The following is a 16,400-nucleotide window of genomic DNA, read 5'->3' on the forward strand; positions in this document are numbered from 1 at the left end:
GAGACAAGTCTAGATCTTTGTGCCAGGGCCATGACTCTGGGAGCTGTGAGCGACAGTAGGTCCCTGAGCACCCAGCAGTGCCTGGCACACAGTAGGTGCTCTGCAGACATGTGTGGTGGGTGGATTTATGAATGGAAATGAGAGGCTTCTGTCCCTGCCCCCAACCACCCCACTCCCTAGTACTAACGATTTTTACTCTTCCCCTGACAAGCAACCACTCTCTAATGTCATGGGAGAGATTTAGGATAACGAAGAGAGAGCCACAGTGAAAGGACACATAGGAGCAGTCAAGGCTGAACTCCAAGGCAGCCCTGATCATAAAAAAGTTCATGCTCCAGGAGAGGAGTCAGCCCCGCTGAGCCGAGCGTGGGGAAATGTTGGTGTCTAGTTCTGCCCTGGGTGATGGGCTCCCACGTTCTGAATTCATTATTCAGTTGCAGACACCAGGGCACTTTAGTTTCCCTTAATTAATTAAAATATCACATAATAATCATTCTCTGATTTAATGTTCAAGAGACTCTGGTGGAGGCTGGGAATGGGGAAATTCATTAGAGGAGACTGTTCACTGTCGACTAGTTTGCTCGTTCTTATTAATTTTCCCCGTGTCATCCATCTCGGGGGGAGGAGGGAGGGCAATGTTCTTTAAAAACATAGGATTAATTTCACCCTAAAACTTGAAGAAAAAAAATCCCTCATGACTAAAAACCACACTTCTTTTGTTTAAGGTGGAAGGTGAGTCACTTTGGGATTGAACACTGGCTTTTGGATGACCTTTCTCATTCCCATTTATAACCCAGTTGACAACAGAAGACTGAGATTCAGATCCATTGCTCACAGCATCAGGTCCAGCCTCTTCTGATGGCATTTAGGGGTGTGGCCCCAAACCGCCCCCTATCTGCCACTAGGGCTCCCAGCAGCCACCACTGGTCACTGCTCCGCATTCACCAACCACACTGCACTTCTCCACCCCTGCTTTCAGATGCTGCTTCCCTAGCCTGGAATCTCTCACACTTATTCCAATCCCCAGCTCAGATGCCTAAGCCCAGCTATTAAAAATTCACCTTCTTTCTTGATTAAAAGAAAAGAAAGAAAGCTTTATTTCTGGGTGAGGTCAAAACATCTCTAAGGAAAATGTATTGCACTCCACTCTAATTCCACAGCCCAGAGAGAGGAGCTGACCCCATTTTTACAGTTTGATGTCCAGAGGCCAGGTCTCCACTGCCCATCTGGTTAGAGAATGCTGGGCTTGTTAGTAAGTAGATGTCTTGGTCCCCAAACACTCAGCCCGGTTAAGTATTCCAGCTAGGATGGAACCTCTTTAAAATAGGAAGATGGCAGGAATAGATGAGCTACAGCCAGCTGTCCACACCCTAGTATTTGCTTTTTGAGGGAATACCATTTTAAAAAGGATGCTAAGACTACACTTCCTGTATTTTTTCCGTAGGACCATCTTACACTGGGATGGCAGCACTCAAAGAGACAGGAAACATCCAGTTCCAATACCACATTCACAAGTGAAGAGACCAAGGGCCAGGGAGGGGAGGGACCTGCCCAGGTCCCACAGCAAGTTAGAGGTCAGGCAGAGGACAGCAGGGTTCTCCCCACTCCTCCTACACACAGTGTTTTAAGTCACAGAGCTCCGCTAATCGGTCCTAGACAAATGAGGTAAAGAGTCACAGCTGACACATGCCGTGGTCCAGCCCTTTAGAATTACAAATATATGGTAACAAATATACCTTCCCTTGGAGGGAATAGGTAAAAAAAGAATTCTCACAGAGCTATTCATTTCAAAAGTATAAAAAGGCTACATGCAGTCTGTTTTCCCAATGTTTGTCCTGCTAAAAACTACATCTGCATACGAAATCTAGTGTGCATCTAATTTTTAAAAACGTACAAAAGGGGTCATCTACAAACACAGTTTTTCCAGCTCTTCAAAGCAAAACGATCCATGACTTGACTTTTCTGTCATCCTGTGATCAATGTTTCTAAGACCCTAGAAGGAAAGAGGGAAAAGAATTAGAGAAAAGAAAACTGCTTTGTCACAGACAACTATGTGTTAGATGAAAGGTAGGGTAAATGACCCTAACTTTAAACCTCTCCCCAGCCAGGAGTGGTGGTGGTGGGGAGCATAGATGCCCTATGGGGGTCCAAGAAGTACATATAAAACCAATGGGTGGGCATTTCAGGGAGGCAGGTTCCAGCTTAATATAAGGAGGAACTTTCAACTTTTGGAAAATCTAAAGATGGTTGTCGGGTGGTAGTGAGCTCTGTGTCCCTGGAGGTATGCAAACAAGAGCTGGCCAATTTTGCATGTTGTAGAGGGAGCTCAAGAAATAGGCGATGGCAATGGTCGTAAAATTCCACAGTTCTTTATGACTCCTTTTGAAAAGTCATCTATGATAAACTATGTACATAGCCTGGTATCATTTCTGTATTACACATACATATGTGTATGTATATATAGTTAAAATTATATATATTTAAAACATGAAACATGTACACATGTATATACATAAATATACATACAAGTGTACAGAACAAAAAGTCCTGATACCTGACTTTTTGTTCCACATGTATGACAATACACGTATAAAAACCAGGTTAAGTATCAGGAGGGCAACTTTAAGAGCCATCTCCTAACTGAATTCCTATTTGACGATTTTACATCTTACATTTTCCTCCCTGTTTCCAGGAACTCTAACCACCTGTTATCTACCCATCCTTCAACCCCAACCTCACTTCCTCAGCAAAGTCTTCCTTTATTTTCCCCAGTTCTAAGCTGCCTCTCTTGCCTCAAACTCACACATGCCCCATATTTCCTTAACATTACATTCCTTATAGTTTAATGCAGTTCACCTTTCATTTTTCTGTGCATCTCCTACAGACCCTGTACACAGAAGGAGCATGGCAACAGTGGCTAAATACGGAATAATATGGATTACAAACACAGCCAAATCCTTCTGCTTTTCCTAAGCTATCAAACCTGCTTCTAATTTTTCCTGCTCTATTAAAAAGTCATCAGGCAGCCTTGGTAATGGTGCCTGTTCATGACTGTTCCTCCCTCCGATCCTGTATGAGGATCATGCACCCTGCCCTCGGCCTCCTGTGAGAGAAGACATCCCTCTACCCCACTGAGGCTGGGTGTGGCCGTGTGACTTGCCTTGGCCGTGGACCTAAGCTATGTGACCTGTGCCACATGGGCACAGAAACTTTAACTGAGACCGTGTGTTTGGCTCAGCCTCTTGCTCGTCCCCTCGGCCCTAAGAATGGACATACTCCACACTGGGAGTTTTTGTTTGTTTTTTTTAATGTACGTGTAAAGGATTCGCGTGTAACAAATGTTGTCATAGGACTCATATTTCTCTCAGTTGTATTTAAAACCATTTGTTATGCACTTTGTACAGAGGAATACTAGTCATACTCTATAAACTTTACACAGTAAAATCCTATTCTGGTTTTAAAAAAACAAAAACAAAGCTGGGGACCCTAGCTGGGTCCCCACATGAGAAGACACATGGAGCAGAGCCACAGCCAGCCTGCAGCCATGACATGGAATGTGAGCAGGAGATCAGTGCTGGTGGCTGTGACCCAGCAAGGCCGGGGGCTGTGAAGCAGCAAAGGCTGGCTGATAAAGGGACTTGCTTCCTAAGTTCCCAGTCCACCTGTTGGTGGAGGACAGATGCAGCCCAGCTCTCACTTGGGTGGCTTTGAGGACTAGGAGCCACCTGGCCAGGGGAGAAGCCGATTCTCCTGGAGGTGTGCTGCTGAGGCATACGGTGCTGAGGATGGGGAGGCAAGGCCCGGAGACAGCAGAGCTACAGACAGGGAAGAACCCGGGACAGACCCAGGTGGCTCAGACTGTCTTCCTTGCAGGCAGGCGTTCACGTGGGTGCATCACAGTGATGATGTCTGTTCTCTCAGGGCCCTTGCTGGGCGGACTCAGAAGAAATGCTCCATTTAGCCTCAGAAACTGAAAAAAACAGCTGGTCTCTTTCACCTGACGGGCTCCCATAATGTTCAGAGCTCTTGACGCTGCATGCTAGGTGGCAAGCCCAGAATGACACCTATGTAGCACATACTAGAGTCTACCTGCTGACTGTAATCAGTTCCTGCTCTTGTTTTGCATGCCCCTGGGCCCCTCGATTCATGTATTTTTCTTCTTACTTATTACACATCTTACAATCCATCTCAATCTCTTGTGACACAGGTGTACAGACACTGAAAATGACTTGGAACACACACATTACTCCGTCACATGTGGTCATCCGGAGCCGGGAAGCGGGGGGCCTTGTACTGACTCAGATCTACCACCGTCACCGTGCCGTGGGACTGCGCCTCCCCAACCGCGTTGGCTGAGTGGCACTGGTACACTCCCTCATCTTCCTTCTTCAAGGGATTGATCTGGAAGTTAAACAGGCAAGTTTATACAGTCCTATGTCGCACAACAAAGTCACTTCCTTAGTTTGTTCTTAATGATTTGTCTGAACACTTATTCCTTTTCAAAATAAGGCAGCTCACTCTATTTCTCTTCTTGCCTTGGTTGCTGAGAAAGAGTTAAATTTCCTCTTTATCTGGCTCTCATGTTCATGTTTCCTCTACATTCCTGTCTTTTACTGTGAGCTACCTGGTCCTTGTATTGAAGGGGACAGGTAGAGTTTAAAAGGAAAATTCTACAAAGAACGAAAATCTACTGACCAAGGTATGGCCCACAAGTGCTCCCAATGAAACAGCCCTTACAAATAACACCAGAGATAACCTTTCCCCTGCCTCTTCTTGTAAAAAAGTGGGGGGAATTTGCTTGATTTGAAGAAGCCATGGACTTGACTGCATTCTGAGTCTCTGAGCTGGGTGGAGAAGTCACCAAACCTGGCAGAGCTGGGGGTGAAATGAGGAAGACCCCTCAGAGAGCCTTTCTCATGCCCCCGCAGAGCAGATCCACGACAGCCCCCTCCTCTCTTGCTTTCTCCTTACAAGGGCTTCTCTCGACTGCGCATCACTACAGATTGTAGAGAGTTTATGCACGCCATTTCATTTTGATCCATACCTCGATTGTGGTTGAAGGGGGAGCATCATAGTCCTCATATTACAGGAAACTCACAGGGAAGTCACAGAATGTTAGGGTCACAGGACCCTTGGATGCTGTCCAATCCAAAGCCCTCTTTTTATGATTGTGGATGCTGAAGCTGAGGAAGGTAGAGTGACTAGCCTAGCATGGACCCCCATCTCGCCCCTCTGTGGCTCTTTCAAACACGTGGCATTCCTTTTTCTTAGCAAAACTGCCGCCCGGGGCATAGGAGAGCCCTGGAGGAGGGCATAAAGGTGCTATCTTCCCCCTTTATCAGTCATGTGGTCTCAGCCAAGTGTGTTAGTTTCCTGCAGCTGCTGTTACAAATTACCACACACTTAACGGCTGAAAACACCACAAATGTATTATCTATGGTTTTTGAGGCCCAAGTGGGTCTCAGTGGGCTAAAATTAAAGTGTCAGCAGAGCCGCCTTCTTTCTAGAGGCCCTAGGAGAACCAGCCTAGTGGCAGCCTGCAGTCCTGGGCTTGTGGCCCCCTCTTCCAGCTTCAAAGCCAGCACAGGTGGTTCCTGTCTTCTCACATTGCCATCTCTCTGGCTCTCAACCACCTGCCTCTTCCACACGTAAAGGACTCTTGTGATTACACTGGGCCCTCCCAGATAACCCAGGATAATTTTTATTACAGTGAGCTGATTAACAACCTTAATTCCATCCACAACCTAAATCCCCTCTTGCCATATAACCTAACATATCCACTGGTTCCAGAGATTAGGACATTTTCCGAGGCAAATTCTGCCTACCTATGCCTACTCTCAGGGGTTACGCTACCTGCCCTGCTTCTCTCACAGTTACTGTAGGGTCCCAGGAGAAGCGGATAAGAACATTTGAAAGGTGTAATGTGTCACAGAAATATAAATGGTTCTTTACAAGGGCCAGTCATAACAGCCAGTAATCCTAAACAAATGAGATACTGACCAAAATCCAGGCTGTGGCCTCATGCTCAGAAGGGCCCCCTCGCACCTGGACAGCTATATTGATGTGGTCCCCAGGCAGGTCCTCCAGCACCTGGGTGCCCTCAGGAGACTGTGTGACCTACAGAGAAAAACCAGGAATGGTTTAGAAAAAGCATTTCTGGATAAGGACCTCCCCACTGACATCCTTGCTGTCTTCATCTTCACTGACTTGAAGGCTGCAACCCTAGGACCTCTTATTCCTATTAAAATGTCAGTTGCTTCTTAAGGCTGAATGTATGTACAGATGGCACCCCCTGCTGGACAGCAAAGATGCAGATACCACCACTATCTACTAGAATTTCATGGCCCTCCTCAGGGCTGTTGAAGTCAGGGGACAACATATGCTGTGACCCAGGCCAGTTGATCAGAAACTGATCTGCAGGAAGATTGAATTTTGGAATAGGATTGGGTCATTTTCCATTAGCCAAGTCTTTCTGAAACCCAGATCCACTGAAGCAGGCTCTAACTATCCCAGCTGACCCAGGCTAGATAAACAGCAGAACTTTCAGGACAGCTAAAGTGTCAGAGGGAGGAAATGGTAACAGCTCTTCTCTGTGGAGAGCTTTCCAGTAAAAGTTTTGAAGCATAAATCTGGAGGCAGAGGAGTGGAGCATAAGATGTTTCTAAAAATCCTCCGATTCACATAAAAAGATACAAACACACTTAAAAAACATTTACATCCACCCCCACCACACACACAGAAGTTCTTGGATATAAATACCTTCCTCCATGTGACGACTGGGGTAGGCACAGCCCTCACCTCACAGGACAGGTATACCGGTGCCCCAGTGACGTTGTGAACACTCTGCGGTGGAGTGATGACCACAGGAGCTGGGAGAAGAAGACAAGGGAACACAACCTTGACCCTGACCAAGCCCCCCAGATCGAAGACTCCCTGCCTGCAGAGTGCAAGTTGGGACAGTCTAACATGAGCGGGGCAGGGCAGGTGAGCACTCTCCACACAGAAAGGACACACTCACAGGCAAGGAATCATAGAAGAGTGTTCCCCCTAGACCTGGAAAGATGCCTACGTGTTTCCTCATTCATCGCCTTTGTTCTACCAATGGAAAACAGGGATGCAGAGAGGAAGGGCAACTTCCCAAAGTCCCCCAGTGCGTCTGTGGTTTCATCACCCTCACTCCCAGGGCCCAGCTGCCATCTGCTTACAACTCAACTACACGTATGGCGGCAGGCTCCGGGAGGGGCTGGTGTCACTTCACCCATGGCAGGCTCCTAACAGATGGGCTTTTCTCCTTCCGCATGGAGGGCGTTTCAAAGAATAATGCCATGAAGAGCAGCTGTGCTCACTCTGAGCTGAGACCCCCTGCAGTTCAAGATACTCATTTGCATATCAGGCCCCCCCCACTCCCCATCCCTGAGGGCAAAACTGCAGGTGTGGAAGCTGAGCCTGTCTGCCCAGAGAGAGGCAAATCAGGGAGTCAGGCAATGTGGTTCTAGGCTGCCAGGACATTACAGAAAGGACAGGGAGGTGTGGGCTCCCCCCGCACCTGGGTGGGACTGGAGAGCACGTGGCATTCGAGTCAGACGTTCTTAGCTGATACTCCACACTCTGCCCTCCTCCCTGTGCCTGGCATCTCTTCTGCTCACACTGGGACTACAAGACTCAAGTCCAGGTGCCTTGGCCTTCAGGGCCTCCTCCATCCGGCCCTCAGCATATCTGCCCTCACTGCCCTGCCTCCCCTCCACATCGGAAGCACCCTCACCTCCCAATCCTGAGGGCCTGGGGGGTCTGGGTCTTAGTCCAGGATGGGGGGGGGGGGTCTGCTCCTTTTTGACCTGTTGAATCCCAGCCTGCCGTGTAGTCCAGGCACTTCCACTTGGTCTCACTGGCCCCACCTTGCAGCTGGCCCCGGGGGGTCTTGGGCAGGGCACAGTGTGGAGGCCTGGCAAGGAAAACGCTCTCTGCTCAGGTCTGCTGGTAAATGGGGATAACACTCTCTGCTTCACAGGGCTGTTGAGCTGATCTTACCACATGATGAGTGTGAACATAAGGGTTTAAGTTCACACAATATGCAAGTGGGGGCAGGAGTAGGACTGTCAAACAGATGACTGGGTAAAGAAACACGACAAATCAAAGAGCAAACACTCTCATCCTTGGGCCATCAAACTGCAGAGTCTACAACTCTTGGGACTTCACCTGGAGACTCATGGACATCCCTGCGGCCCTCCACAGGCCAGCACTGGAGAGGGAAAGGGCCCTTGCCCACCAGGTGGGGCTGTGATAAAGCAGGAGAACAAAGGGAGGGAGACAGAAGGCTGGAGAAAGAGAGTGGAGGGAAGGAGTAAAAGGCAAAGAAATGAGACTGATCTGGCCCCTACAGAGCGGTCAAGTTGGTGCCAAAAAATCTCTGAGAAATTGTCTAAGGGCCAGAGTCTCAAACTGGAGGAGCCCAACTCCCCAGGAGCGTGTGCCTGACTGACTGTGATGTGCTCATCTAGCCTTGGTTTGCACGCCCCCAGTGACAGAGAGCTCACCACCTACGGAGCCAGGAGCTTCCAACCATGGCTGTGCTGGTGAGATAGCTTGTCCTCACCTGGAGCTAAAACCCGTCTCCCTGTAACTCCCACCTGTCAATCCCAGGGCTGCCCTCAGGAGCCCCGCATTACCCTGCCTGCCCTCCTCACCCCAGGCTGCTTTCTCCCCCTCAGCCTGATCAACTCACTCCTTCAGTTGTGACTAACTGAATGCCCTCCAAGCACCACACCCCAACTCACAACCCCGAGGGTAGCCAGTGCCCCGAATGAACCAAGGTTGTAGACTTCCAACATTGCCCGCACCCCAGCCACCTGCCAACTGCCACAAAGGACCACAACACCCTGCCTCTCTGGCAGAGCCCCATCTGCGACGGACGACAAAGAGAGTCTAATTTATTCACATCCTCCTGCCAGCAGCACCTCCCCTGGAGCCCAAACCAGTCCTCAAATGGCTCGCTGTGGGAACAATCAGAGCTGCATCTTATTCCAAAGCCCTCAACGGATTCCAAAGGGACACTCAATCAACATGTTTTACTTTCGTTCATGTAAAGTCATAAATTTTAAATGAGATTTCATCAATCCCTTTCAGGCCTAAATGAAAACAGTGGTAAATCACATTTCATCTCTCTCCCTGCATTTCCCTCTTTTTCAGTAACTACAATTAAGAAAGACTGTCTTGGAAATACTGCCTTTGCCATGCCTTTCGTGGCAGAAAACAGCACTTCTTTTGTAAAAGTGCTCCCTGCTTTTGATGATAAAGTGACATTCAAATTTTGATTTATTTTTAAGTGTCCATACAGTACATTCACTCCTTCTGGTGTACAGTTCTAAGTTGTGATGATTGCACATAGTCGTGTAACCAGTACCAAGACTGCACTGTTGGTTATCTCAAAAAATTTCTTCATGCTGCTCTGTCATAGTTATTGGTTTTGCATGTTAACATATCTGATTTTAAATTTAAAATATTTTTATCCATAATAGCTCTTTACAATCAGTCATCATGATGATGATAGTAGTAATGGTAATGATGCTACCAGCTAACACAGAGCTTGCCATGTGCTACGTACCCTTTTGCTTGTAGGGTTAACCCACTTGATCCTTCCAGCAACCACCCCAGCTGCCAGCTGGGGGAGCTAGCAAGGGTTACCCAGGCTTAAACAGTAGAGCCCCAGGGGCTGGCCTGAGCTCTGTCCCACACCATCTTGACTTCTCCTGAGATGACACTTCCATGTCCACCTTTCATCCTCACACCAGCCCTGCAAAGTAGGTGCTTTTATCCCCATTTTCCAGATAAGAAAACCAAGGCTCAGAAAAGAGAAGCGCCTGGAGGAGCAGGGCCCCAAACCCCGGCACCCTGATCCTGTGAATTCCATATGGATTTTTAAAGTGAAACATTTGTTATCTGTATGGATTCCATTCCAGAATATGAAAGAATTCCTTAGGGATTGTGTTGGGGGCCTCCAAGACAAGTCCCAGGTTCAATGATTTGCTACGAGGACTCACAGGACTCCGCATATTTTACACACAGCTGGGATTTATTATAACAAAAAGAGACAAAGCAAATCAGCAAAAGGAAAAGTCTCAAGGAGCAGAGACTGGGGGAATCAGGCACATGTTTCCAAGAGCCTCTCCCAGTGGAGTCACACAGGATGCACCTAATTCCCTAGCAACAAACATGTGACAACACATGTGACGTGCCCTCTACCAAGGAACCTCACTGGACACTCAGTGCCTGGTGGCACCATTGGAAGCTGGTCCCCAGGCACCCTCTGCCTACTGCATACCAAAATTTCAGACCTCTAGAAGGAAAGTGTAAACCACGTTGTTTGTACAGTTCAGACAGTGAACTACTGTTATCAGTTCTGGAAACAGTGGGAACCCTCCCCAAATCCAACTTCCCAGATACCAGCCAAGGGTCAACCTTCCCAGCAGGCCTTCCTAAGGATGCCAGCCTCAAGTCTGCTGTGTTACTCTTTTCTGCACAGAAGTGGAACCCTCTGTACATCACCCAAGGGAACAGCTCTTGTGAGGATGCCAGTAAATGGGCGATGTGTCCTTAATCCTGGCCGGTCATTTTCAGGCCTGCTGTCCCCAAGGGCTCATTTGAGTGTGGCACTGGGGTGCTCAACTTCCTGACTACCGCAGGCAGGAGGAACTCGGGTTCAAATCCTACCTCTGCCACACTCCAGGGGTGTGACTTGGCCTCAGTTTCTTCTTCTTTACAGTGGGCACAGTTCATTCTCCCTCTTTTCCCTGCCCCATAGGCTGTTGTGCAGAACAGTTACAAGACACTTTGCCAACTGTGAAAGGCTTCCATGAAGGGACCTCAGGAATCGGTAGGGTGTGCCACCCAAGGGTAGTCTCCTCTAAGGTGCCCCGCCTGCTCAAGACCCTCTATTGGCCTCTGGGGAGCGGGCCTATTAGTGGGCGCTGCCCAGAGGCTCCAGAGGCAGTGGCTCATTGCCCTCACTCTGGCAAGCCCAGGGCCCAGCCTCTCACCTTACTGTTGTCAGAGCTGCCACACTCCTGAAAGAGCTGGGGCTCTCGTCTCTACCGACTTTGGCAAGAGTCATGTTGCCTTCAGGAGGGAGGATGGCCCGGTCTGGGAATGCACCAGCTTCATCTCTCTAGCTCTTCCTTGCTAAACACTTGTTTGCTTCTGCTCATGCCAGCAACAGCCCTGGAAATGCTGGGGTGGCACAGACTGACCATCAGGAAACAGAATAGTCACCCAGGTGTGCACCTACAGAGGCAGCACTGCAGGTGGGCAAAATAGTACCAAGGGAAATTCAAATGCCTGGGGGTCCAGTCGCCAACCATTAGTCAAGTTGCTAAGAATTTCCTCCTTATCTACAAATGAAGATGAGGACTGTGCCCCCACATCCTCCAGGGTGAACGGAGAGGAGGGATGTGACTGCATTATTATCCACAGATACAAATGAAAGGGATCGATACTGTTATTAGTGTGTGGGGATCTGTCCCCCAACCCCGTCAACTGAGTGTGTCCTTGATGGCTGGAATAACAGATCTTCCCTAATGCCTCTGAGATTTCTTTAAAGTTAATGGCACTCAGGAAAGAAAGAATATCACAAGTCATCCTCCAGGACCCCATCTGCTCGTATGAAAAAGCACACAACCAAAGAGTTTAATAATCAATGCACTGAATAGCCCTGATAATTTATGCTAATAGTCACGTTACGATGTGGAACAAGAAACAGTTTAATCTGGCTCCCTGCAGCCTGTGCCTCAGACCCCCTCCCTCGGCATGAAAGGCTTTTGAGCACGAGGCCCCCCTCCTTTGTCCCTCTCACAAAGTGGCATTCGCTGCCTCTCCTGGTTACCTGGTAACACACGCCTCGCACAGACTGAGGTTTCTAAGTGGAGCTGGAATTTCAACCCAAGGCGAATTTTTTCAGATTTAGGATCTTGAGAGCTCACGGAAGCTTTGGGGGCTCAGTGCCCTGATGGGCATCGGCATGGGACCCTGTTCCTATCTCATGCAGCATTCAAAACCTGAACTCCACCTGCTGTCTGCAGGATCCCAACCTCCTGCCAATGCTAGCAAACAGCCAGGGTGCATATGTGGAACAAAGCAGCCTTTTAAAGTAATGATAAAAATAACAGTAACAAAAACAACGCCATGTCACCTTAACTGTTAAACGGACCAATAACCCAGGACAGAATGAAGCTTCACCTGGCAACCTGGCACTCAAGGTCTGCAGTGAGTCTGCCCCAGACGTCCCCTAACTGCCCAGTGGGCCCACTGGTCACACTCGCCACAGGCTTGCCTAACTCCTTGCCTTGGTGTATGCTGTGCTCCCCATCCCCCCTTCTCAGCCCAGAGATTTTCTACCCATCCTTCAAGGCCCCTCTCAGATGCTTTCTCTTCTGTGAAGCTAACCCCATTTTTCTCAGGAGCCATCACCAGGTGCTAAACAGAGGACCCAGTCATAAGCCTTGAGGGAGAAACAGGAAAGTGGATACAGACTGAGAAACCCTCGAGATTCAAGGGTAGTCAATTTGCGGCACCTTCCTAATCAGGTTGCAAGCGGGCTAGAGGTGCACGGCCACATCCAAAAAGAGCCAGAACAACCCGGGCTGCAGCCCCACCTCAGTGGGCAACAAAGCCACGTGGCTCCAGGGAATTCCCTTCTGCTGCCTCAGATTGCCCTTCTATGACATTCAAGTGAGACCTGGCCTGGGTAGTTGTAAAAATCAAGGAAGAAGATATGATGCAAGAGCGATTTCCAACAGGAAAGAATTATTCTTCTGTGGGAACACAGTGGGTCTTCAATACATGTGTGTTGATCAAAAGATTATTTCATTATTAGCATTTTGGGGCGTTTCAAAGCGTAGGAGGAAAGGTCAGAATTTAAGCCTGAAAACTGTTTCCAAATGCTCCTCAGAGGCAGGAGTAAGAACACCTCTTACACTGTGCGGAACCTAATAAATATTTATGGAGGCCTCATTCCGTTAAAGTCAGGTGCTGGCTTATTGACGGCGTAGGTGAGGAGCTGGGGAGGGGTGATTTTATTACCAATATTGAAGCAGAACAGCTGCTGCTCTGACTCAGTCTGTTTCCCTTCAAGCGAGGTCCCCAGGGGCATTGTTAAAAAGTGCTCCTGCCGTGTCCTCTGAATAAAGGATGGCTTGAGGGCAGCCCAGAATGAGGTACAGTATTCCCTAGCTGGGAAAGATCCCCGTCCACGTCCACACCTCCGTGCTTCACCAGGACACAAGGGTAGGGCCCACACAAGCATTTCAGGACAAAACACGGTGGGGGAAAACAGTGCTGGGGTCTGGATAGTGCCTGATGACACAATCACTGGTGGGGAAGGAGAGCTAAATTCTGGGGAGGCCTGACGCCTGCCACTAATGGGATCATTAAAAGCAGCTTCTGAGTTGCCTCCATTTGGCCCCGTGAACATCTTTACTCCTGGGGCCCATGCCTGGGGTGGGCTCAGAGCCCATAGATCAGAGTGGAGGGGCTGTCACATTTACTTGTCATTTGGTAATTTTCAGTGAATTAGGGGTGTGGGGCTTCCATCTGCCATCTGGCTGCACTCCGGTAACCATGGCAACCACCACCTGCTGACTTAACACTATCAAGTCCTGTCCTGAAACAGCACTGAACCGGGTGCCAGGGACCTGGGAGCCACTCAGGTTTTACCGGTTACCCTGGACAAGTCCCCTGCCCCCTGGGTCTCAGTCTCCTCTGCATACTAGTAGATTTGGTCAAAATGCCTTCAAAGTGGCTCTCTTTTAGGAACAGAATACCAGTCCAGGGAGGAATCATCTGAGACCATCAGCACTGGTTAGAGACTGGGGACCTGGTCAGCATTTCTCATGTCTCCTGCATGTGAAGTGGAAGTGTTACCTGTCTGGAGACAAAGAGACCTGCTTGTGAATTTCCTGCTGAGGAAAGCAGACTGTAAAAACGGGTAAGACTGTTTAAATGCCACATGGCAGAAACAAAGGTTCGACCTAAATAGTGGCTCCACAGGGGCTGACACAGCCCAGAGAAGGGAAGGGACAGCCAAAGCAGCAGCCGGGGAAGCACCAGCCAGCCCTCTCCTCCGCTGAAAGCCCCAACCAGGAACAGCCAATAGTGACTTTCCTGTGCTCCTGGGACTGCCTCAGCCCTCTCAATGGGCAGCACATTGTTTCCAGGGACAGGGGCCTTCCTGCCCCATCTCCAACAACCAGTTAGGTCTCCTGGACTTGAGGGCATCTACTTGGAATGCTTGGGGGGAAATAATAATAGAAATTTCCCAAGGCCTGGAAAAGCCTGTCCCCCACCCCTGAGGCTTCCTTGTTGGAGCTGGGGCATTACACTGACTGAGGCATTTAGGTATAGACTTGGTCTCCAGTCCCAGGCTGGAACCCCAAGCGACAAGCCCACTCACCCTAAACTCTCCACTGCCCACTCCAGGCAGTCTAGGCAGGGGCAGTTCTCTAAAACCTAGTGGGCCAGCAGGGTGATTGGCTGGGATTCCGATATAGATGTTTTGGTTTATTTTTGTTTGATTTTTAAAAATTACATGTAGAGGGTGAGCAAAGATGGCATCCAGAGATGGCTTTATTGTGATGTTAATGAAGCTTATGTTTCTAGGTCCCAAGCAATTGATCATCTTCTATTACTTTACTTCAAGTGGAACCCTCCAAATTATATAAGCCTTATCCTCACAAAAACCTGGGTCTGCCCCTGATGGCACCATAATCTTTTCAGAGCTTAGGTCTCTCAAAGTCTTACCTGTCCTAGGGGGGTGCTTCCTCAAGACTCCCAGCAGGACCCCACCCCACACTCACTGAGCCCTACTGCTTTGATCCCCTGACTCCTGAGTCCCAATCTGGAGTCCAAGCCCCCTCCTCCTCCAGCATCTTCACCTGCCCTCCCTCTTCATTCAGACAACACTCCTCTGGACATGGCCAGTGCTGGACCCAAGTACGACTTGTACCCAGTGGGAACACCCTGCTCCCCAAACTCCCTGTCTGTGGAGGCAAACATGCCAGTCCTACAAATAACTGTATCAGCAAGTACTTAAGTAGCAAAAGGGAGAGCAGGCTCACCAAAATTCCGACCAACTCAGTGGCTGTTGTGTCCATGGGTGTCGTAAGGGATGTTACAGGATGTGGATTCCTGTCACTGTCTTCTTGAGCATCTGACCAGGTAAGAAAAACTGATCCCTAAAGGACAACTGAGGCCCAGGCAGCACTGTCCATCGCGGTGCTGGGGGGATTCTTTGCCCTACTCCCCCAGAGGGTTGGTGTCCCTCCTTCTCCACCCACCCAAGCACCGCGGGACAGAAGCCGGACTCACCAAATTCGCAGGGGCCGTCGCGCGCCTTGTGCAGGTGGCCCGGGTGAGCGCGGGGCGCGTGCCGGGCGCGCAGGCGCAGCGCGCAAACGCTGGAGTAGGAACGGCCGTCGGAGCCGCAGACTGTGCCGCGCTGCGCGCACACACAGAGCCCCGTGCCCTCGGGCGCCGCCCCAGTGGCGCGGCTCGCGCACACCAGTCCCGGGCCGCAGCGCGCGCCGGCCCGCCCTCCGCAGCTCGCGCCCTCGGCGCCCAGGCAGCGCACACAGCAGCCGCATTCGTCGCGCGCCGCGATGCCGGGAGCCGGGCAGCGCTCGAGCGCTGGGCAGAACTCCGGCCGGCACGGACCACACTGCGGGCGCCGGCCGCCCGCGCCGCGAAGCCCGAGGCCCAGGGCCAGCGGTGGCAGCAACAGAAGCAGCAGCGGGAAGAGCACGGGTGAGCGTGGCATGGTCTGTTCCAGGACGGCCGTGGAGCCTCTGCTTTGCGCTCAGCTCCGCGCGCGCGGTGCCGCAACCCCGCCCGCCCCGCGACCGCTGATTGGCCCGGCCTGCACCGCGGGGCGCCCGCAGTCCGCTGCCCGGCCCGGGACTAGGGCTGCGGGGTGGGCTCCTGGACCGCCCGGGACTCTGAGCTGGAAAGATGTTCTGAGACCCGCTCTCCAACAGCCAATGGGCTCTTAGAGACCCAGTCGGGGCGGGAACTTGCCCGAGGTCGCTCTGGCAAAGCTAGGATTGGAAGTACATTCTCTAGATCCAAGGCTGGCTCCAAGTGCTATGCCCTTTAATCCAGAAGGATATGCTTATTTTATTGATTTTATTTTATTTTATTTTATTTTATTTTTATTTTATTTTATTTTACATTTGGTAGTTTTAAATTTTTTATCATAAAAAAGGGACTGTATGGTTTAAAATTTCAGAGTTTACAAATGAATGTAACTGTGAAGAGGGCTTCCCTTCCACCCTGTGTCCCAGTACCCCAACCCAGCGTCTAGAGGCCAAACCTGTTATCAGGTTCTTGGTTATCTTTCCAGGAATTTTGTATGCTTA

General features: G+C 50.0%; 1 protein-coding gene across 1 annotated transcript; it reads right to left on the reverse strand.

The window, feature by feature from the left end:
* Window positions 1-790: 790 nt before the first annotated feature.
* Window positions 791-15,926, reverse strand: IGFBPL1 (insulin like growth factor binding protein like 1). Its single transcript, XM_031449563.2, has 5 exons — window positions 15,355-15,926; window positions 6,760-6,869; window positions 6,001-6,117; window positions 4,243-4,401; window positions 791-1,993 (listed from the first exon to the last, which is right to left on the reverse strand). The coding sequence occupies exons 1-4, from the start codon at window positions 15,800-15,802 to the stop codon at window positions 4,252-4,254; spliced, it is 825 nt and encodes a 274-aa protein (XP_031305423.2). The 5' UTR covers window positions 15,803-15,926; the 3' UTR covers window positions 791-1,993; window positions 4,243-4,251.
* Window positions 15,927-16,400: the final 474 nt, after the last annotated feature.

Source organism: Camelus dromedarius, chromosome 10 (assembly GCF_036321535.1).
Source record: "Camelus dromedarius isolate mCamDro1 chromosome 10, mCamDro1.pat, whole genome shotgun sequence".
NCBI lineage: Eukaryota > Metazoa > Chordata > Mammalia > Artiodactyla > Camelidae > Camelus > Camelus dromedarius.

Excerpts from the sequence above, each read along its gene's own strand:
- IGFBPL1 (XM_031449563.2), bottom strand. The coding sequence starts at position 15,802 with ATGCCACGCTCACCCGTGCTCTTCCCGCTGCTGCTTCTGTTGCTGCCA. Across the intron at positions 6,870-15,354 it reads CGACGGCCCCTGCGAATTTG|CTCCTGTGGTCATCACTCCA; the intron begins GTGAGTCCGGCT and ends TTCTTCTCCCAG. Across the intron at positions 6,118-6,759 it reads CAGTCGTCACATGGAGGAAG|GTCACACAGTCTCCTGAGGG; the intron begins GTATTTATATCC and ends TTTTCTCTGTAG.